The sequence below is a fragment of the Gopherus evgoodei genome, chromosome 2 (assembly GCF_007399415.2).
Source record: "Gopherus evgoodei ecotype Sinaloan lineage chromosome 2, rGopEvg1_v1.p, whole genome shotgun sequence".
NCBI classification, from domain to species: Eukaryota; Metazoa; Chordata; order Testudines; family Testudinidae; genus Gopherus; species Gopherus evgoodei.
The window spans coordinates 262,730,674-262,754,724 of NC_044323.1; the positions used below are offsets into that span (position 1 = coordinate 262,730,674).

Sequence of the window (24,051 nt, forward strand, 5' to 3'; positions counted from 1 at the left end):
ATAAAATCTGCATTAGAATTTTTCAGATATGTCAAGTGTAATCTTAAAATGAAATAAACTCTAGTGCTTTAACTACCTATAAATAATTATATGTATAAAAGTCTGATTTATTTCTTAAATTTACACTGCTATTTTAAATTACTGTACTTGCTTTTAGTAAACATAACACCTGATTTAAAAAAAAGTCTAGTACAAATATATATTCACTATTGGAAAAATATATTTAGGTAAAATCAGAGAAACTTCAGATAGTCTATCCCTAATCCTATTTAACTGAAGTTAGTAGGAGTTGCCATTGTATTTAGTGGATTTAATCTGAGCAACATTGAAGCCTTCGTATTGCATCAGACATGGTGCAGAATCTAAGGTCCAGAGCATTACATAGTAATCTAGTCCTAACTAAACACAGAAGGCTAGCACAATCCATATGTATTAAATATTTATTTTCTAAAGACTTCTTAATATGGTTTAAATGAAAATGGAATAGTCCTGCAATGACATATGGCTTTAAGCATTGTTCTACCTTATGTATGGGGAAAAAATCCTTTAGTTATATATATTTCATATTTTTAATAAATTTCTCCAAAATAAAATCTGCAAAAACTGAGAAACTTAAAAGGGAGACTAAGACTACAGAAAGAGTAATCCTCTTGGAGTAAAAAAGTGTACAAGGGAAAAATATATTCAAAAGTTACTATAAAACAGAAGGGTCAGAACTGCACCCTATCATCCCAATGCAATTATAACAACAACAGGAGCAGCAATCATTGTGGATGTCAGTGAGGACAGATGGACATTAGGAAGAGGCAATATTAACCCAAATGCTGCAAAAACACCTGTAATTATCCCCTAAAACAGTGAATGATTTCTTGAGAACAGAGTATTTCAGATTGTCTATTACATTACAACCAGCTCAGATGCGAATCATCTCTATTGTGTCTTATCCAAAGGTAGGTGTCAAATTACTTGCAGGGAGGGACTGTGTAAATCCCTGCATTTAGTCTCCAAACATGCCTGCTGTGAACTAGATGTTTAAGGAAGCCAGTGTAGAAGCAGAATAAGCTGAGCACTCATGCAGTTAATAAACAAGCTTTGTCTTCTCTGGCAAACCTGAAAAGAGTTGTGGTATCTGCTGAAGTGGGTGATGTGACACTCCCCAAGTGTACCCAGTGTTATAAGGCACCTCACCACAACCTTCCCTTAGCATGAAGCAATTTTATCTCTGCCTGCTGTAGATCAATTCATTGAAACCACCAGTCTCTGGCAGTACAAGCATTGCCTACCAGGCTCCCGCAGGCCTTTCTCTTTCTGTACAATAGTGATAGGCATACACCAACCTCTGAGTACTTGGAGCATTCCCTGCAGTGTCCAGCCCCTTATCCACTAAACTCACAGAATTACCAGGCCTGCTCTTCTCAAGGGAACAGCTCACACCAGCTTTTAAGATTCAACTCAGGGCCATCACGTTGCTTAATACTACATCACTTAGAGATATTTATACTGAATAGAAGCATAAGTTTACTTTCAAAGAATTGAGGGTCAAGTGACAGAAAGAATATTGGAAACAAACCTTTACATATAAAGCAAAATCATAACATGCTTGCTAGAGACTAAAATTAACCAACAGATTAACCTCTTGTCTAAAGAAGCATATCTCACCCAAAGTTCACCAGCATTTTTAACCAACCTTGGTTGAGACATGTTTTTCATGAAGCAAAAGCACTATTATTTTACTCACTTGGTGAAGAGTGCCCGGGTGTCTTCTCTGCCCCGCAAATATAGTAAAGCAAACTTTTGAAGTGCTCATCAAGATAAAGTTCTTTCCTCCACTGTATTTCTCTTCCTGAAGTTCTTATAATCCTTCATTTTCGTTCAGTTCAGATTGGTGATGGGGCACTCAGTGTGAACAAGACAATACTCAGTTTAGTTTGATTAAATATATCTTGTTTGAGAGAAACCATATTTTTCACTTTTTCTGGCTACCAACTCTCGTACACAGACATTAAGAACTTAGAAATGTTAGATGCCTGCAAGTCACCAGGGCCTGATGAAATGCATCCTAGAATACTCAAGGAACTAACAGAGGAGGTATCTGAGCCTCTAGCTATTATCTCTGGAAAATCGTGGGAGACAGGAGAGATTCTAGAAGACTGGAAAAGGGCAAATATAGTGCCCAGCTATAAAAAGGGAACTAAAAACAACCCAAGAAACTACAGACTAGTTAATTTTAACTTCTGTGCCAGGGAAGATAATGGAGCGAGTAATTAAGGAAATCATCTGCAAACACTTGGAAGGTGGTAAGGTGATAGGGAATAGCATGGATTTGTACATTTGAACAAATCATGTCAAACCAATCTGATAGTTTTCTTTGATAGGATAATGAGTCTGGTGAATAAGGGAGAAGCGGTGGATGTGGTATACCTAAACTTTAGTAAGGCATTTGATACGGTCTCGCATGATATTCTTATCAATAAAGTAGGCAAATACAACTTAGATGGGGCTACTACAAGGTGGGTGCATAACTGGCTGGATAACCATACTCAGAAAGTAGTTATTAATGGTTCCCAATCCTACTGGAAAGGTATAACGAGTAGGGTTCTGTTTTGGGACTGGCTTTGTTCAATATCTTAATCAACAACTTAGATATTGGCATAGAAAGTATGCTTATTAAGTTTGCAGATGATACCAAACTGGGAGAGATTGCAACTGCTTTGGAGAATAGGGTCAACATTCAAAATGATCTGGACAAATTGGAGAAATGGTCTGAGGTAAACAGGATGAAGTTTAATAAAGTGCTCCACTTAGGAAGGAACAATCAGTTTCACACATACAGAATGGGAAGAGACTGTCTAGGAAGGAGTATGGCAGAAAGGGATCTAGGAGTTATAGTGGGCCACAAGCTAAATATGAGTCAACAGTGTGCTGCTGTTGCAGAAAAAGCAAACCTGATTCTGGGATGCATTAACAGGTGTGTTGTGAGCAAGACACGAGAAGTCATTCTTCTGCTCTACTCTGCTCTGGTTAGACCTCAACTAGAATATTGTGTCCAGTTCTGAGCACCACATTTCAAGAAAGATGTGGAGAAATTGAAGAGGGTCCAGAGAAGAGCAACAAGAATGATTAAAGGTCTAGAGAACATGACCTATGAAGGAAGGCTGAAAGAATTGGATTTGTTCACTTTGGAAAAGAGAAGACTGAGAGGGGACATGATAGCAGTTTTCAGGTATCTAAAAGGGTGTCATAAGGAGGTGGGAGAAAACTTGTTCATCTTAGCCTCTAAGGATAGAACAAGAAGCAATGGGCTTAAACTGCAGCAAGGGAGGTTTAGGTTGGACATTAGGAAAAAGTTCCTAACTGTCAGGGTGGTTAAACACTAGAATAAACTGCCTAAGGAGGTTGTGGAATCTCCATCTCTGGAGATATTTAAGAGTAGGTTAGATAAATGTCTATCAGGGATGGTCTAGACAGTATTTGGTCCTGCCATGAGAGCAGGGGACTGGACTCAATGACCTCTTGGGGTCCCTACCAGCCCTAGAATATATGAATATTTTCAGTAAATATGCATAACTAATTTGCACTAATTTAATTGCCATTAAAAAGCACAGAGATATTGATAACCAGTGTGACACCATTTGAGACTTTCATTCGAGACCTCTTGGTGAACCTGAATGTACATACCAGAATCAGGAGATCCTGTAACCCCACTGCAGCCACTGTTAGTTGGTATTAAGAGGTTCTTGGGTCGCAGGTAGACATATAGTAAAGTCTGAAAAATATGTGAATAATGGGAATGCATTTCCAATTCTCAGGAAAGACAATACGCCATAGCAATTAAGGGTTTCAGAGCAATTAAAGTAATTCATTAGTGTACTAAAAGAAATGCCCAGATGACTCAGTGTGAATGTGTGCAAGCAGTTCTGGATTGTACCTTTTCTAATAGTACTGCACACTGTCTTATTTTATCTGTACTAGTGCATGCTTATCAGTATTTTCACCAATGGTGCACATATTGTGAGAGATACAGTGAATGATGTCAAGCAATCAAACATATTCACCTCCACAGTAAAATTAAAAGGCACACCAGAACACCAAAAAAGTGTTGCCAACTTTCACTGTATTACCGTGTGTCTCATGGCAATAGGTGTTTTTTTAAAGTTCCATCTCCAGAGTCATGTGGATATGTGAGAATTGCAGAATTGTTATTGTTGTCTTGTTTTTAAGTAAGCTTCTAACCCTCATAGTTGTAGAGAAAAAGATTAAAAACATGACCCTAAGGTTCAAAAACCAGAAGGCAACCATAAAGGACCCAGAATTAATTGTTTGTTATAAAATCTCCTGATTTAAAGTAATTCCATTACTTTGGGGGCCTGACTCATGATTTTTGAATGCTTGGCATTGACAATAGTGCATACATATTCCACCGCATTCATATTATGTAAAGGGCGGCCATATGATAAAAGAGTACTACCTTACATTAATCACCAGTGCATCCCTTAGGTGAGATCCTCGCCCCTGCTCCAGCCACTTTATGCCAGGTAAAAGGATCAGAGTGTTGTAAAGGAGCTGTAAAGCCCCCAATTCTGGCTGGGGCAGAATTGTCCTGGTACAGGAATTGTGGAAGTCAGCTGTAAAGGTGTGTTCTGAGGACTCCCTCACAAGCCCTGGCATAGGGGAGTGCCAGGTAGGGTGACCAGATGTCCCAATTTTATAGGGACAATCTCGACATTTGGGGCCTTTTCTTATAAAGGTGCCTATTACCCCCCAAACCCTGTCCTGATTTTTCACACTTGCTATCTGGTTACCCTAGTGCCGGGGCAGAGATATGGGGGTGAGAGGGGCATGTCAGAGCAGAGCTTCCACTCATAGCTCTGTGGAGATTCCAGGAAGCATTGTGGCCTATTGGCAGGGCTGAGAGGCTAAATTACATTGGGGTCACTCCATCCCAGCATCAGGAGGGTACAAAGATAGTCTAAAAAACCACCTTAAATTCCCTTCCCTATAGGTTGTGAATTTTGTGCTGTGCCTGTTTGAGTTTCATCCCCTGAATCTCACAAGGACCCAATCAGGCACCAATATCTGCTGTATTTTCATGTGCAGAGTTTGAAAGGTACAGTTTAAAGCTGCTTTTTAATGGCAATTACCGCCTGGTACCTGAACAGCAGAGATCTGAGACTAGTTTTACATATTGACCTGAAAGAAATCAGTTCTGGCAAGGTAATATTAGAAGGATTTCTCAATCTGTCTTGCATTCAGTTTGCAGTAGAGGTGCAACCTGACAGACATATTTATTGATGTTTGTAAGGTACTTTGAAATTCTCAAATGGAAGGATCTGTATGCAACATAGAAATATAGTTAAAATATATTTTGGTGTGAGAATTTCTTTTGTCTGTTTCAGCATCCTACAAGTATGTTGAAGTGTGTGTACAGTTTTGCCACTTGACAAGTAATGATCCTTTGGGGTAAAATGCAGGATTTCTCAGTTGCAGGGAATCCCAGCTGTCTTTTGGGATTCCATCTGTCTATACTCATTTTTGCTTTTGAAACTTTTAAAGCTTTGATTTGGCAACAGCGTCTCTGAGCAGAGCCGATCCTCATATGTATTGTCATGAAAAAATTAGCTCATGTAACCTCTAAAGAGTCTCTCTCATCAGACAGGAGGAATTCCAAATTAAATAGCAGCCAAATGGAGTATTTTGTTAGTCTCAGGATGATGCAAGATTTTTCAGGACCAGCAGGTTTTCAAATATTCATAGTGATGGCACCATGTTTTGTCAAGAGAGTGCATTACATGGGCTGTCCATGGCTCCACTTCAATTTGTGGCCAGGGTGGCAAACCCTCCTCCCCTTTGAGAAAGGCTGGGAGCTGACATGGGAGCATCCTTCTCCCCAGTGCAGCTTCAACACCCTGTGGCTAGTAACAGTGGGGATATCAGCAAGGGGCACCTTAGTGCTTACCCAAGCAGCCAAATCTGCTAAGGTGATTGGGCAGTACCAGCTACACTCTTCTGTTCTTTCTGCACACATACTCCTCTGCTGAGGTAATGTTGCCAGAGCTCCCTATGGTGGGTCTCGGAATTAGCCCACCATAGAGATGCATGAGTGGGGTCACATCTCTCAGAGATATTATTCCAGGTTGTCTGCAGACTCAGGCAGACATAACTGCATCAGTTACATTTAGGTCACCTTTTCCTCACGAACATGAGGACTAGAATTTTTTTTCTTTGTATTGAAATCTAAGATACTGATGTAATTACATGACTCCAGGTGCTGTGACCATAGGCTAGGGCCTGTCTTGCCTGTGCCTTAAACTGGGTCTGTCAGGATGTAGCATGGAGCCATAAAGTGGAGATCATTGCCTATACTCCAAATCTTGTGTGACAGGAAAGGAGTCTGTGTCTGCAAATCCAGCCACAAAAGATGTGGAAGTGTGGAGTGCCACCTCCCAGCATGCTCATAAACCCTGCAAAAGCTCTGACCAGGAGTTCAGTTAGCAGTGAGATCTGTGAGTAGCTGAGGGCAAGTGGCTGCTGCTCACAGCATGCTCCCCAATACAAACCAGTTCCCATTTCCATTGGGAAAGCTCCAGCTGAAACCATGCTGCCAAGCGGCTATAGGGAAGTAGTGAAGGGGCGGGCATGTTTCAATGTAAAGGCTATGGTCTTCCATGCAGTCAGCACTGGTCTTCAGTGAATCCCTTTAGATACATGCTTTCTGGAAACTGAACTCCATGGAGAAGGACTTCGCACCAGATGGGAGTATTCCAGGGAAATGCTTCCACTTGAAACTCAAGGAGTGTCCATTCTTCCTCACAAGAATAACTCACAAAGAGGAGCATCTCTATTTGTACATTGAGTTGTGATGTGGCTGTCTGAATTTAATCTATGTCATTTTTAAGAGCTAATGATTTCATAGTAGATTTACAGATGAGGAATTGGACTGGGACAGATGCAACATTTCCTTGGTAGTACAGTATAGAGCTCTAACTATGGGGAGCTGAAGTGATGTGGTAAAATCACCAACGTTGCTGGACTAAGTATCAATAAATTAGGGATGTTTTAGAACTATTTAAATCTATGCTGTTTACTGAATGGAGGATGTATGAGATGATCACTCCCAGCTGAAATGATTTTATGAGTTGATACACCTTTGCTTTTTATACTTTACTTTGCTGGGTACAGTGACTTACTAAAGGTGACTTTAGTGTCACCGGGGCAGAGGGGGGGCTCTGCAGGGTCAGAGTGTCAGTGATACATCATCCTGGTGGCTATCAGATTGAATTTGAATTGGATTTTGAAGTAGAAACACATATGTATTTATTAACTGACATTTTAACAGACCTGAATTCATATCTGGAGGCACCCAAGGGATATCTACAGCTCTTTTTTCAGTACAGTGTTATTTGTAATTGTCTGTAAAAAGTATTGTGCTGAGGGGCATCAGAGCTTTCTCTTGGGCCAAGAAGATTCTATAGAAAGAATAATCTTTCCTATTACTATTTATGGGAACCCAAAATCTCCAGGAGATTTACTATGGTTGCCATTACAAATTTGATTTGATTTGATTTGATTTTTAGCAAACTGTAACAGAAATCTGTTTGGTTTGGAACAGAAGAGAACTACAAATGAGGCCCCTAATCTTCAGCTGTTCTCAGCACGTTCCACAGTTTAGTGAGGATGCTTTAAGGAGGTCTAGTCTTTTTATGGTATTTTTCACACTACGGAGCCCTGTAGTGAGTGCGGAGAAAAAAATAAATGTTAGCAGTATAGTGGCATTTCAGTGAACAGCACATCCTCTTCGATAATGCTGAACAGCCTTTGGAAGGGCATTCCCAGGACGTTGCCATCATGTTATACTGACTTACTAGACATTAACTTCACTATCTTTTATTTCCTTTCACACAGCTTCTCATAAAACAGTTAATAATGATTAACCTCCCTTTTCCTGATACCAGAATTTCATGGTTTCCATCCTGCATGCTTATGACAAAATGTCCTTTGAATTTGGTTTCTTCAAATTTCTGCCATGCTGCACACATCCATTGTTAGAAATCTTTGTGAGCTAAATGCAAGAAAAAATCTATCTAACATTACCTTGCCAGAACTGATTCCTTTTAGGTTGCAATGTAAAACTATTCTCAGATCTCTGTGCTGGGTATTTTTATCTCCATTAACCTCTTGATTCAAGTATAAACATTTATTGAGGGTTACCGCCCCTTGTTTGTCCAGAAAAGTGGATGTCTGCTTGACCTCTTTTATCCTCATTAGCTGATTCTAATTGTTCCCTAAGAGATCAAACTTTTGACCCTGTTTCTCCTTGTCAAATTTGTCTGGTTGTGATTTGTATGAATATAAGACCTTTAGCTGAAATAGCTTTCTCAGGTACAAAGTATTCAAGAACCTTTGCTTCTATGTAGAATGAATCGTAAACAATATTTCAGTTCGGTGATACTGCATCTTTATTGAAAGATTCCCATTGTACGGTCAATCTGGGTTTAAGGCAAGTTGAGGAATCCCTGTTTATGTTCCTTTGGATGTGGACAGAATGTCCATGCAAGCTTCCTGAATAATTTATACTACAATTCTTTTTTGGGGGGGAAATAATATTTAATTTGATTTTTGAGGTCTTTTTCAGCTGTCCTAAACATTCATCCTACTGTTATGAAAAGCACCTGAAACAGACTACACTTGGGCTTATTCAGAGACTCTGAGCAAGTGCTGTCAATTTTTATTTAATTAATTTATTTCTATAGATTTATAACAACAGAAAAGGGCACCTCTCCCAGACTATAGACACCTTTTAAAATATTAATTTATAAACACAAATCGTAACATAAAGGGAAATCCAACAGCAAAGATCTTTGTATACCAGCAATCATGTGCTAAACCTTACAGTAAAAAGATTAAAGAATGTTCCACTTTCCCCTGGCATTACCCCAGTCAGTACCCCTGTCCCCAGAAGTCCAAGGAACAGTGATCTTTGTAGCATACCCTTAACGTCAACACATTCGGGTTATTTTGGTCCAAGGAAGGATCAAGTTCCAAAGTTGAAGAGCCCTCATGGAGAACACCTTGCCCTGCCAGCAGTTCCTTCCACTTTAAATCAAGAGACCGCCAGTGTGGCAAGGGCAGAAAAGTGGTCTCTCAAATAGACAGGTCCTGGGCCATTTAGAGCTTCATAGGTCACAACCAAAACCTTAAACTCCACCTAGAAGCCTGCTGGCATTCAATGCAGATTCAAAAGCACTGGTGTATGGTCAATCTGGGTTTAAGGCAAGTTGAGGAATCCCTGTTTATGTTCCTTTGGATGTGGACAGAATGTCCATGTAAGCTTCTTGAATAATTTATACTACAATTCTTTTTGGGGGGGGAAATAATATTTAATTTGATTTTTGAGGTCTTTTTCAGCTGTCCTACACATTCATCCTACTGCTCAAGGTGAGATATCTTGCTTTACAAGTGAGTGGCTTCAGCTTTCAAATGGATTTAAAATGTAGCCTCAGGTGTAGTACATTGCAGTAGTCTAAGCTTGAGGTGATAAAAGTATGACTGATTTAATCATAGCTTCTTGTTATCTTGGACTGTGGTCTTTTACTTTTAACCACTTTAGGGAAAAGAACTTTTTTGAAAAGGTAAACGTTTTAATTCTTACCAAGCAACAGGTTACAACAAGGTCGGATACCCTGCCTTGTTGTGAGCATCTTATTTGGATTGTGAATTTGCTAACTTAAAAGTACTACTGTGGCCCAGGATGAACATGAACATGTGGCCACCTCCTATGGCTATTATAATATGGTTCTAACGAACTTCTTCAAAGAGAAGTTATACCTCTCCCTCAGTTGGGTTGCTAAGCTTTACAGGCAGTTGGGGCTTTGTGAAGTTTCACTTTCAAATAAAAAGAAGTTTATTTACATATCTGTATAGCTTGGATCAGAGGTAGGACAGGAACATGGCAAATTCCTTTGAGGTTTGCCCACTGATTCTTCTCAAGTGGCAGAACTTTAAAGAGAAACACCCTGTTTTCTCTCCAGCCCAGTTGTGGTACTCAGCAACCATTCACAGACAGTTGAACCGATTTCAACACCTCACCTGGGAGCTATTTTAATGCTCCCAGTTCAGTTTCTTAAGCTCAAGAAAATCTTTAAGCAATAAAGCACCATTGGTGACTGCAAAGTAAGCTCAGATCTGACTGATGGCTTTCAGTGTCTGCTGGGGTGCATGGATACAGAATAGGAGCAGATTAGGCACCAGCTTTAGCAACATGTCTTTTGGTCTCACAGATACTGAGTTACTAGCCTGGGATTGGGCTTCTAGCTAGCTAGAGGAAGTACGGCTCTATGATTAAAGCACAAGAGAGAGGGTTGGGTTCAGTTCCCAGCTTTGTTCTGGATTTCCTGTGTCATGATGGGCACATCATGTAATCTGAATGTGTGTCTTTTCCTTCTCCGTAAAATCACAGAAATGTGGGGCTGTAAGGAACCTCCAGAGGTCATCTAATTCAGCCACCCATGCTGAGGCAGGGCCAGTTATACCTAGACCATCCCTGTTTGTCCAGTCTGTTCTCAAAAACCTCCGATGGCTGGGATTCCATAGCCACACTTGGAAGCCTATTCTAGTGCTTACCTATCCTTATAGTTAGGAAGCTTGTCCTAATATCTAACTGAATCTCTCTTGCTGCAGACTAAACCCATTGATTCTTGTCCTACCTTCAGTGGACACAGAGAACAATTGATCACCATTCTCTTTACAACAACCCTTAACATATTTGAAAACTGTTATCAGATCCCCCTAATTTTTCTTTCTTTCAAGACTAAATATGCCCAGTTTTTTTAACCTTTCCTCATTGGTTAGGTTTTCTAAACTTTTGTTATCATTTTTGTTCTTCTCTAGACTTTCACCAGTTTGTCCACATCATTCTTAAAGTGTGGCAGCCAGAACTAGACACAGTACTTCAGCTGAGACCTCACCAGTGCCAAATAGAGCAGGACAATTACCTCCCTTGTCTTACATACAACACTCCTGTTAATATACCCAGAATGAATTAGCCAACTGCATCACATTTTTTATCCATATTCAGTTTGTGATCCACTATAACGCCAGATCTTTTTCACCTGTACTAGTGCCTAACTAATTATTCCCCATTTTGTAATTGTGCATTTGATTTTTCCTTCCTAAGTCTAGTACATTGCACTTGTCTTTATTGAATTTTATCTTGTTGATTTCAGACCAGGGCATCAATTTGTCAAGGTTGTTTTGAATTCTAATCCTATCCTTCAAAGGACTAGCACTCCTTCGCAGCATGGTGTCATCTGCAAATTTTATAAGTATACTCTTCACTTCATCAATGAAAAAATTGAGCAGTACAGACCCAGGACAGACCCCAGCAGAGCCTCACTAGATACCTTCCCCCAGTCTGACAGTAAACAATTAATAACTATGCTTCAGTTTGGTTTTTCAACCAGTTTTGCATCCACTTTATAGTAATTTCATCTGGACCACATTTCCCTAGTTCACTTATGGAATGTCATAAGCCTTCCTAAAATCAAGATATCACATCTACAGCTTCTCTCCCCCTACCCCATCTTCACAGGGCCAGTAAAGGGGGATGATAACACTTCCTTTTTCTCACCCTTCACCTGCCTTGTCTATTTAAATTATAAACTGCTGGGGACAGGGATTGTCTCTTGCTATGCCAAGCACAAATAGGCCCTGATATTGATTGGGGCCTCTAGGCACAACTTTAATGCAAATAGTAATAACAGCCACTTGAGTCACAACAGAAAGTCTAGGTGAGGAGGAAAGGAATGAAAGGTCAGATGTCTGAAAAGAGAAAAGTCAGGAGAGTTGCGGAAGTGGAAGCTGGAACTTGTAGAACAGTAAATGTGTGTCCTTTTCTGCACTTACTGGATAAGAGAAACAAACAACAATGTGAACTTAAATCAGGAGTTGATTCTACGAGCTGCTGAGCACACTCAGCTCCCATTGACTGCAGGCTGACTTTGCTACTAAAGCTTGTAGTGATTTTAAACACATACGGGCCTGATTCTTATGTATGCAAAGGCCATTTTTCATCGCCCCAGCAGTGTAAAATTATTTTAGTGTGAAAGAAAATCAGGCTCATATTTTGTTTATAATAGTAGAGGGAAGGGTTAATGATTTGATTGTCTTTCCCTCTTTTTGTTGTTTCTTCCCTGCGTGTCTCATTTATATAATGTCTGTTTGCAGGATCGTTATGTAAATGGCATAACAATCCTGCAAACAGACATTATATAAATGACATGTAAATGGCATGCTCCGATTATATAACTGGTGTTGCCATATGTATGGCTTGTTAGTGATTTAAATAGGAGCATAACATAATCAAAAAATCTCAACTAGTCAAATCTAATCATTGCTTTAAATCCATATTCCAAATCTATGTAATGACAATAAAATTTGCACCACAGTTCCCCACATACGATACATACTAACCACAACTTCTGCATTTGTATATCTTAGTTGTCTAAGTTGTTCCAGTTGTTAGTCTGGAAAAGCAAATAATGTAATGTAGCACATATGGAAAAAGTGAAAACCTATGGATGAACATTTACATACAGAATACGAAAGATAAAATACACATAAACAAAAGAATATTAGGTTCAGTGCAACAGTGCTGTACAGTGATACGATCAAAGCTGACCCAAGAAGATCAAAAAATATTATCAGAGAGACAAGATGGGTGAGGTAATATCATTTATTGGACCAACTTCTGTTGGTGGAAGAGACAAGCTTTTGAGCTACACATCAGAGCTCTTCTTCAGGTCTGGAAGAGGTACTCGGTATTTCTGCACAGCAAAGAAAAATCTGTGGCTGTCTGGTGCCAGCCAACTTGGGCTCGCTAAGGAGGCTCAGACTGGAGGTCTGTTTCACTGTGTTGTGTAGACTTCTGGCTAGGGGGCTGAGAGGAGCAGAGTGTGAGGTCAGGGGGTGGAGATGAGCCCTCAGCCAGTGGGCAGGCACACCGAGAGGAGCAAGTGGTGGGCAAGGGGAGCAGGCCAGGGCTCCTTCTAAGCATGGGCCCAGCTCCATGGAGCCACTGGAGCCATTATAAACCCAGCACTGGGTGATCACTTTCTGAAAAGTGTTCACTCATGGGTGATAGAGTGTTTTTGTCTTTTATCATCTTTCTGTGTGAGTTCATTCAAGAGCGTTGTGATTGTCTGATTTCACCCACGTTGTTCTTGGGGTATTCGGTGCACTGGATGAGATACACCACGTGTTGTGAGAGGCATGTGCAAGACCCATGTCTCTTGAAAGGTGTGTTGTGAGGGGATCATCATAGCAGTGGCAATATGTCTTCAATAAAAAGTATTATGATATTCAGTATGGATTCATATAAGATAATATTTCCTTATATAAATAAAATCCTTTATAATCTTCTCATTTTATTTGCAAGTAAGATACTCAATTGTATCTCTTAAAATAGTTCAGTAAATTTCTATAATACTCAATAAATGTCTGTGCATCTGGAATTTACATGTGACCACATGGTTTTCCAGCTCCTTAGATATTTGAAATCACTGGAAAATCTCAAGTGAACCATTACTGGCACTAACTGGAGAAATTCTCCCAGAAAGGTTTGGAGTCTCTTGGACAGAATTATATCTAGGTAAAAAAAATTCAGTTAAAAATTACCTTAAGACCCTTTTATTGTACTCTATACTCTGTGTTGTGGTTTCATAATGTTTGATATACAGGAAAAGGACTCTGAATGATGAAAGTCTAAACAGCGTTTCACTACCATTCAATGAAAGGGCACTCATCATAAGGCTGACTAAATTCCAGATCAGTCAGTTTTTTGCTATTAGATTTATGAAAAGAGTTAAGCACAAATAATTTGGGTACTTGTACTATACTTTCTTAAATCCAAACCTTATGAGTATAGAATCTAAAATGTACACTGGACATATTTTTGTTAAAACTATCTGTGTGTATCTCCTTGCCACTCTGTGTCTTTAGAACTGGGGATGTCATGCTTTAATTCCTCTAATTTGAATTCATTCACACTACCTCTTTTACAGACTTTTGGAGACCCTCTGTAGTGAATCATTAGCATGATTATTATTTCAGCCATAGTAAAATTGCACATCAACACTTAGCAAATGGGGGGAAATTACATTATCCGTTCGGAATAATTTCCTACTATAATATAAATGTTACCCAGGACATGTCTTTTGAAATGGATACTGATTCTTTAAATTCTTTCCTGTCTGTTTCAGGAAATAGTGAGATCCTGTTGATAATAAAGTACAATGTGTCTAAAGTTCACTTCTAAATACTTAGCTCTTTGCTGTAAAAGTCATCTGCATTCCCTTTATAATTCTGAGCCACCAGAGATCTGCGTAATCTTGGAGATCTGATCCAATATCATTCAGAAAAATCCTTGATAATAATTCCACCATTCAGATCAGTGAAAGCACTAAAGCCTTACTGCTTGTATCTTCTTAAAAAATATCCTGAGGCTGGGGAATAAGACCTTGGCTTATGGGTTTGGAGATTTAGCTGTTTGCAAATAAAATGATTATTACTATTAGTATTCAAGTTCTTAATCAACACAAGCAAATGGCATCTATTTATTATCATCCTTTCTACAGAAGACAAAGGTTCCAGTCCCTGTGGTGCTGACTGCTGGTCCCAAGTGGTTGCTGGATGTGACTTGGCAAGGAGTAGAAGACAACAAAAACAACTGCATTGTGTACAGCAAAGGTAAACACAAGCTGATTTTCTTCTCCTTTCTTTGCAAGGAATTAATGACAGCATTGAAACATACCCATTGCATAAGAGAATGCAAATTAGAGCAGTGTATGTTTCCCTTGTCTTGTATATAAGTATTTCTTATTCCTCTACTTCACATCTTAAATAAAATTATTTTGCTGTCTTTTAATAATGAAACCACCACACTCTGTCTAATATATTAAATGCTTTTGAAGCAGAGAGTCACCACTACTAAGGTAAATGCCAGATATAAAATATCATGCTCATTTCATCCTCAGAGTCAAGGCTCAGGGAAATATTAGATCCATATTGTGTGTATACTCTCTAAGTAAGTTCTCCCTGGCTTTTTACATGTCAAATCAGCTTGCATGGCATATTGTACTGCAGATTGTTACGTGAAATCTTGTATGCACTGTAGAAGTAGTTGTGTGAGTCCCAGGATATTAGAGAGACAAGGTAGGTGAGGTAATAGCTTTTAATGGACCAACTTCTGTTGGTGAAAGATACAAGCTTTTGAGCCACACATAACTCTTCTTTAGGTCTGAGAAAGATCTTAAACAAGAGCTCTGTGTGGCTTGGCTTGAAAGCTTGCCTCTCCCACCAACAGAAGTTGGTCCAGTAAAATATATTACCATTGAAACCATTACATGGATTAAGAATACATGCCTGCATGATAATAGAAAATAGCAGCTAGCTTGCAGGGTCATTGCCTTTGTCATTTCAGAATGTGACATCAAACTATGTTGAAGTTATTTTTGGTAAATTTTCTGTACCAAGATAGAGCATTGTGATGTCATATTGTAATGTGTGGATGAACTGGAATTCGTACCACTGCCCTCTTTGAGATGGAATGTCAGGCCTGCTCAAGTGAGTGTGACTGCTTTGCAGCTGCACAAAAATGATCTAAGTAGGCTTGGCAGAAATCATGTTTATATATATAAATTAATGTATATATATAATTTCAACAGATAAATCAGTGTTTATTTTTAAGCATTTTTTCTATTTTTATCAATTAAATTTTCACAGTGTGCAAAATAATGAGGTTTAAGCATTTTTTTTTCAGTTTTTATCAGTTTAATTGTTCATAGTTCTGGGAAATCAATGGGCAGATTAGACAATAATAATTTAATAACAGTAGTTGTTAAGATTCAAAAAGTTAAAGCTTTATAACCTAAAAAAACCAAAACCCATAAACTATCAACATCAGATGTCAAAATATGCAAAGTAAATATACTAAAATCAACCTCTATTAACTTATCAAGCAGCATTTTTCTTACTTTGCCTATATGTACATTTCAGTTACTATTGATGGAATTATTTTTTTTTGTTGGCTTGCATGTGTAGGGTGAAATCAGTATTTACTGACACTTACCAATAAAAAATCTAAGCCTGCCAAGCCCACATATGTGTCTTCTTATTCCCATACGTAATATCTATTTTAGCTCAAGATGTAAAGACTTTTGGAGCAAAAGGTTCTGAGTTCAATCCACAATGCCAAGTGTGTGGTATAATCAGCAACCATGACACATGATGTCTCCATGTGCAACCATGGATATGTTACAGCATTATAGGAAAAGCAGTACATGGCATGGGAACAACCCATCAGCTGTTGCTGTTTTTGGCTTTCCCAAGCAAGATCTGGTTGCAAAACTATGATTCTCTATCCTTGTGTTCAACTCCCCAATCTCAGTGCTTTGTGAATACTTCAGAACTTGTACTGCTCTGGTTTAATTTCTTTTAGGTTTTATATCTAACCAAATAGACCTACTGAGATCAAAGATTTGTTTACTGTGACAACCTAGTGACCATTTCAGCATCCAGGCAAATAAGCACCCATATCAATATATTAACATAGAAAACACTAATCATAATATCAAAGACTCCTAAAAACTTACTAGAAACAATTACAACTTGTTCCTATAATCATTGCAATTTATATACTTATAAGAGGATTGCTTTTAAACTGCCACGAGCCTTTGAAAGTTGAAACGCTGAAAACAGGGAATTAGCATGTTCAAAATGAGTTGCACGCCAGGGTCTTACAAATTCTTTCTGTTATAATTACAAACCACTAATACATTAATTCTGTAACCTGCAATACCTGAAATACCACAGAAGTGGGTCCAAATCTAGAAGGGGATCCAGTCATGCTTCCTTAGGAGTACTGTGATGAACTGCCCAAGTGGGAAAATTTGTCAAGTATTGTGTGTGTGGTATGGCAGAGCTTCTCATGCATTCAAACTGCAATTTATTTTGAATAGTGTTAAACCTGCTTCATGGACAAACTTTTTATTGTAGAAACTTTCTGTTATAATAGGAATTTTCTTTCACTTTTACATATCTTCTGAAAATTCCCATAAGACAGTGTCTTGTCAAGTACATAAGCCTGCTGTAAATATTATAATACTTAGTACATATACAATACTTAACAAGCATTAACTGATTGATTATATAGATACATTACATCTACATGAACACATCTATAGTAACATGGAGGGGGTTTGGAATAAGGTAAACTTATTCAGTATGATGTACAATTACTCTGAATGAAAGAAAACATTGTGTATTTAATTAAAATGCCTCCTATTTCACTTAAATTATTATATTTGTTATTTCACATTTCAATACATAGTCACATGGTATTGAAAGGTTCGCTCTACAGAATTGTATTGCAAGGTATCTTCTGTACTGTCCAAGAGAATCGTTGATATCCCAGCTGCATTGTGTAAACACATATTGTTACAAAATAGATGACAAAAGTCTGAATCATAATTGGAATTGTAAATTACAAATCTGAAACTAAATTAATTGAATTTGCAAAATAGATTATATATATGTGGAACGTTTGCTGCATTCTCTACGCACTGCACACTGAGTTGGGTATTCTGTGGTTCATTAAGCACCCAATCCTGCAAATTCTCAGTGCCTGGAACACAATGGCATGCAATGGGTTTTCTGAGTCAGAAGGATTTATGGGACTGGACCTTAAAACAATGCCAAATATAATATTCTCAAAATAAATAAATACAATAATGCTTCTTTCTTCAATTTGCATTACATTTCAGATTACATTGCCTTGATTTGTGTTGACTTTCTGTCTTCCATATTGTCATTACTTGAAATATAATAGTGTTAGGTGTCATGAGATTGTAATTTGATGTTATGTTGCAGTTTTTTGGGTAGCTGTGGTTGTTTTTCTTAACTGCCCATTGTCATTTTAGAAAGTAGTTAACTAAACCCAGTGTGGGCTGATTAGGTCATGTGTTAGATGTTATTCTCAGTATACTCAAGATAAGATGAGCAGACTGAGCTGGCACATTCCTAAAAGCAAAATATAGCTGAAAATCAGCTAATGTTAAAAATTTAGGGTCAAATTTTGCACTCAGAAGTTGCATACATCTCTAGTTTTTTGTGCATCAGAGAACAGAGTTTTGCCCCCAAGTATGCTGTAAGAACATAGGAATGACATTCTTGATTGCCTGGTCATTAGAGGCTGTAATCATTAAAGTAATGTTCATATTGCAAATAGATGGTGTAGGGGAGATGTTCAAAGGCACAAAGGGGAGGTAGGTGCTCAACTCCCATCAAAAGCCAATGGGAGTAGGTCACCTAACTCTCCTTTTTGCCTTGGAAATTTTCTGCAGTATTTGTGGTTGGTGAGTGAAAATGAATTTTATACGTTTATTTATAGATATAGGGTTGGATATAGGAAACACAGGCTTCCTTATGTTTATATAGTGGAATGCATACTCAGTTTCCAAATACTGACCTATGACGTTTGCAAATTCCAGTACATAGGTCACTTGTATTTTTAATGTTTGGGTGTCTCTGTTTAACTCTCATTAACTAAACTGTGCATCAGAAAATACTCAGTGTGAGCAGACTATGAATAAGAAAATAGCTAATCATTCAAGGTTTGAAGGCAATGATATTTAGTATTCTTTCAGGTCATGTGTGTATTAGCATTAAGACTAATGGTGAAAGCAACAAGTGTCCAATTAATACAGTTTAAGGAACTACACTTTTTTCAGTCCATTTACATTTCTCTTATTTTTGTATAATGTAAACGTAGTTTAAAAGACAAGAGAAGACTATTTTAAAACTACATTTAAATCCAAAAATGTCCGGTTTAATTTGTTTTAATGATTACTTAGAAACCACAAAAGAGAAACTATTCAGTGGTTTAAGAACTCTCCAATACATAATAACAAAAATTTTAAAACAGATTTTAGGAATTGTGCTTTACATAGACTTTTTCAAATGTATTCTTTCAAACAATAGAGGCTGAATGATTCAAAATACAGCTGCTCTTGAAACAAACCGAGATGGTATTTATGCATGAACTGTATGTTCATAGCAACTTGGTGTACTTGAGAAGCAGCTATGCCTAACACAGGATTATGCAAAAATTTAGGAGAGCTATAAAATTGGATCTATGAATACATCCATAAGTTAAGAAAGGGCTGTTAGGAATTTAAGCAAATTAAATGGAACTCAAAATAAGAGAATAGAAACAATATGCAAAATTCAGTTGCACAGACTGCAATGCACACTCACATACACACATTTTAGGTGCATTACTTAAACCACTCCCATTTTCATATGGAACGTATGGATACTGTATGTTTAGTGGCATTGTTAAAACAGGGTGCCTGTACAAATATTTAGCTGTGGGAATTATAAAATCATAAGGCGATTAAGTTAGCGAGTTGTGAGATTCCAATATTGCTTTTTAAATGACTTCAGGATATAGGAGGTGCTAAGGTTATTATCTGTTATCAGGAATACAGTGGAATTGTGCGACTGGATAATAACTAAACAACTGACACAATGTAAAATTACATTATCAGTGTGTTAAAACAAAATTGCGCCCTAAAGGAGTCTACATGCCAGCTCAGAGCTGCAGTGTAATTATGCTTAACTCTGATAATTAAAATACAACGGAGATCAACAGAATCATTTTCATTAAGAAAATTATTAATGATGGTGGTATAACAGTAATTGATTGCAGAGCACCACAGGATAACTCCATGCAGTAAAACCAACATGTTTAATATATGTCTAAGGCTGCTTGACTATGCTGCATAAGACTGAGGGTGTCTAAAGTTCACATAGGAGCTGTGAAGCATGTTTGTATTGGAAACCAAAGATCATAAAATGGCTGCTTTTAAAACTATAATTTTGATTCAAATTGCCATGTTCTTCAGGAATGGTTTGAGGTCAGGAATACTGGCCGACTGGCCCTAGAGCTACTGAAAAAGAGCCATCTACTGGCTCAGTTGTACAGCAACAACAGTTCAAATATTTCTTGAGCCTTCTGTCCTTTCATTTCATGTTATACATTGGTTGTTTTTACATTTTTGTTAGTGATTTACTGATGTTATTTCATTCTCTGTCTGTCCTGACTGAGTAGTTTATGCCCTTAGTTATTACTACGAGGATGCAGCAGAAAAAAAATTTGTTCTTACTCCATTGGTATTCAAAAATTATTAATGATTTGTTTGTAAATAATTCTACAGAGTGATATTGTTAATTGCCCCAGTACTGTTTGATATGTGGTATTAAATGCCTTGAAAACCTGTATTCCTCCACAAGGGAAACTGCAGTCACTGCAAGCTGAGAGTCTAAGACAAAATACAAAATCCCAGTTAGAAAGGATGTTGCCTTAGGGTAAGAACTAATAATGCTTCATTTTATTATTGTAAATACAAAAACGGAAAAGAAAAAAAAATCTGTTGAGGAATGATTCATCACATAGCTAAGGCTTGGATGCTTGTTGTTCAAACAGATGTTACTATTAAAAGCTGCCCCAAAACGTCTATTCTCTGATCATAATGGTGAACAAGTCTGCTAGGGTAGATTTACAGGATGAGATTAGTTAAAACAACAGACACCCACACTGAAATTGTGCCATGTAGCGAATTTATAAATAGGCACCGTTAAAAAAATAGTATAGGCTAGAGGACAGAACCAGGTACCAGACTCTCATGAGTTCTAATTTCAGCTCTGCTATTGACTTGATGTGTGCCCTTGGGCAAGTCTCTTAATTTTTATGTGTCTTAGTCTGTAAACAATACCTCTATACCGACCTCACTAGTGTGCTGTGAGAGTTAATTAGATAGTTAGCTAATATGTATACAATGTTTTGAAGATATACAACTGTTGTAAAAGGGCTAAGTTACTCTGCCATAAAGTACTGAATATTATTTTTAATAAACTTTTCTTGTTTAAAGAAAATTTAGTCTATTTTACCTTTGTAGTGAAGGCCACTTTACAATAGGAGGAATTTTAATTTTTTTCTATAGTAACATGAGATTACTTTTCTGTAGTTGTTCTGTGAAAATCTTGATACTATATCTTTCTCCCGCAAGTGAGTTTTCCGGTAGCAAATGCATTTTGCAATTTCAGCCAATACAATGCTAAATTGCGGTACAGACACATAGCATCATGAGGTATAGGTCAAATATTCTTAGGATATGAGTGTATTTTGTTGTGGGTCAAAGGGAAATTTTTTAATAGGTCAAAGGTTAACTTTGGAGCATATACTTCAGAATTCTAGGTGTTCTTTCACATATTATTAAAAGCATATTTTGTTTAAATCCCTATATGTGTACTGTTATGTTCTGTGTAGACAATCAGAATGTAGTATCTATTGAGAGAATGTTAGCCCCCATGGACAGCCTCTATTAGGTAAACATGCTTTCTGTGATGTTACAGATTTCTTATTGGCTGTTTGTGTGTGAAAGTGTGCGTTTAAATTTATTTCTTTGTAACGCTCTGATAAATTGTAAAATGCTGTTGTCAGGAAAAAAAATGAGATTGAGTGTGTGTGCAGTGTATATGTATAATAATAGCAATGCCCAGTCCTTCTCTGAATAGCTGACGTGTGTTGGAGGAATGAGACCTGAGATTCTTTCCCACCCATTTAGCACTAGGGCAGTATACCCTCATGACCACTAAGAGAAGGGTTAGCACATGGGCCATGACAAGCAGAAAGAATGTACTGGAAGGGCAGCATTTGTGTTGCTCCTTTTTGGAGAATCATTGAGCTGGCAGGTTGACCAAGGAACTTTATGCACACTCACCCCTGCTACACCCCATGTGGCATCAGCAAGCAGGGCAAGATATTGTATTTATTGTTTATTTATGATGGCACCCACTGTGTCTTGGGTGCATTCCAGAGAGACAAGAAGGCATAAACAGTACCTGCCTCACGGAACTCGCAATCCAAAAACAGAGAAAGACTGAGGTTTGGGGAAAAGAGAACAACAAATACTTTATCTTTCATTTTTTACTTAATATGCTTGTCAATTGGTTTCACTGTAGGGAATTAAATGTGAAGAGGATAGGGTCCTACGAATGACCTTAGAAAGGCCGTACTGTATTTCTCTATTATGTGTCTGCTGCATTTACCTAAAATCACACACTTAATTCTTCCAGTCCCTCTAGATGTTTGTCATGTATTTTGCTTGTCAAGAAATGCAGCACAAAAGAACTGATATAATTCCTTCATCAAGCAATTTATTATTTGTGCATTTCATTGAAATGTCAGCCATGCCATATGTTAATTTTGGGTTGTTTTCTTTTTTGGTAGTATGTGCAAATTTTTGCTGTGCTCTCTCACAAATATTGGGACATTTATTTTGTTCTTTGAGAGCCGAATTTCTTTTTATTTTCAGGGAGGGTTAGCTACAGAACGCTGACATATGACTTGCATGGAATAGTAGACTTTGGGAGTGGAGCAACAAACAATGCCATGAACTAGGATATTAACTCTTATGCTCACCCATGAGTGTATCTTGGGCACAGAAAACAAGCACAGTTTGCACTGCACACTGGAGCCTTGTGAAAATAAATACTTCTTCAAATTTAGATCCACTTGCAAAAATTAAAAAAGATAATCATGAAAAGATTTCTGTTATTAACCTCAATATATTTCCCACTGATTTTTCTAAATAAGTTTCAAGGGAAATAATTGGTACTTAATAAGAGCCTTTGTCAGTTCCCTGCCCCTGTCCACACTAGTTATGAAATGTGATTTATTTTCCTTTTACTTTTTACTCAGTTCGCTTTTATTTTGCAGACCGTTATGCTAAATAAATACTTGGGGTTGGGGGAAACCACAGGCCTCATGACCCCTCTAGTTTACAGAATGTTGGCTGTCATCTTCCCTGCAAAGCTACAAGGGGGAAAAAACAAATTTGCTGAGCCACACATTTCAAATTGTTGACAACCCTATCCACAAGAAAACAGAAGAAAATATATATGCACTCTGTCCTGTCAAAAGGCTTTCGCCTTATCTTGAGAGACTGTCAGGGCAGGAACATCATGAAATGGACAGGATTCTATTAAATTAATAAGCTGCTGGATGGTGTCTGGAGAGTTATGATGCTCCATAAATCCAGTTTGATCATGGTGGACAAGGTTTAAATCTGAAGACTTCTAATACACATCCAGTTCTTGGATTGGATTTGAAGTTTTGTGCTGGAGACACAAAGTCCTGCAGCTTGTGAATTAAGATTTATCATTTTTTCATAGGTTTTTTTTCCAGTTCTTGACAAAAATGAAAGCACCTTAGGGATCCTGGCAAATGTTATTGCTTGAAATGAAAGAACTGTTGTCAAGGTGAAACCATGACCTAGAAGCTTAAAATCAAACTTGGTCATTCTTTTCGAACAGCCCCATCGGAGCTGTATGTAAAAGGTTTATGTGGAAGGAAACAGGGCTGGATTTATCGGTAGCTTGTTTTATAGTGATTCCTGTCAAATAATGTTAATCTGTATTTATGACACAAGGGAAACTAATGGTGGCAGGTATGCCATATAGAAATAGAAGGGGGGAAATCTAGAAATATATTCTTTATCCATTATATAAAGTCTTGTGTGATAACTGTCAGTATGATATAAGGCTTCTGCCCAACCTTACCTTTCAAATACATGAAGCCTGGTTATAATAATTAAGAGAAGGTTCTTTTATAATATTCAAGATGCTTATCTACCAAAAAAAAGTTTGAAAATTAACACAAAGTAAATAACTGCCTGGAAGAAAACATTGAAATCACTTGAATGTATTTGGTTTCTAGCTGGTTACAAATAAGTCAGTCATTGCATGAAGGAAGGAATATTGGTCTCTAGTCATCAACCTCAGGCAGATGATGTAGAATTAGGTCACTATGCTCATTTTTTTGTTAATTTGGAAACTCAAACATGTGACTGTTTTGCTTGCTTATACTGGTGATGGCATGACTAGCATTTCTAGCTTCTCAAATTACCCAAACACATATAGGGCCCTATATAATTT

General features: G+C 37.8%; 1 protein-coding gene across 3 annotated transcripts in view; it reads left to right on the top strand.

The window, feature by feature from the left end:
- The window catches only part of ZFPM2 (zinc finger protein, FOG family member 2), a 492,640-nt gene that overhangs the window by 342,860 nt on the left and 125,729 nt on the right, over positions 1-24,051 (top strand). For all 3 annotated transcript variants that reach the window (XM_030553692.1, XM_030553694.1, XM_030553693.1), the window contains one exon: positions 14,631-14,742. In XM_030553692.1, the coding sequence (XP_030409552.1) occupies positions 14,631-14,742 (112 nt within the window). The remainder of the gene's footprint in view (positions 1-14,630; positions 14,743-24,051) is intronic.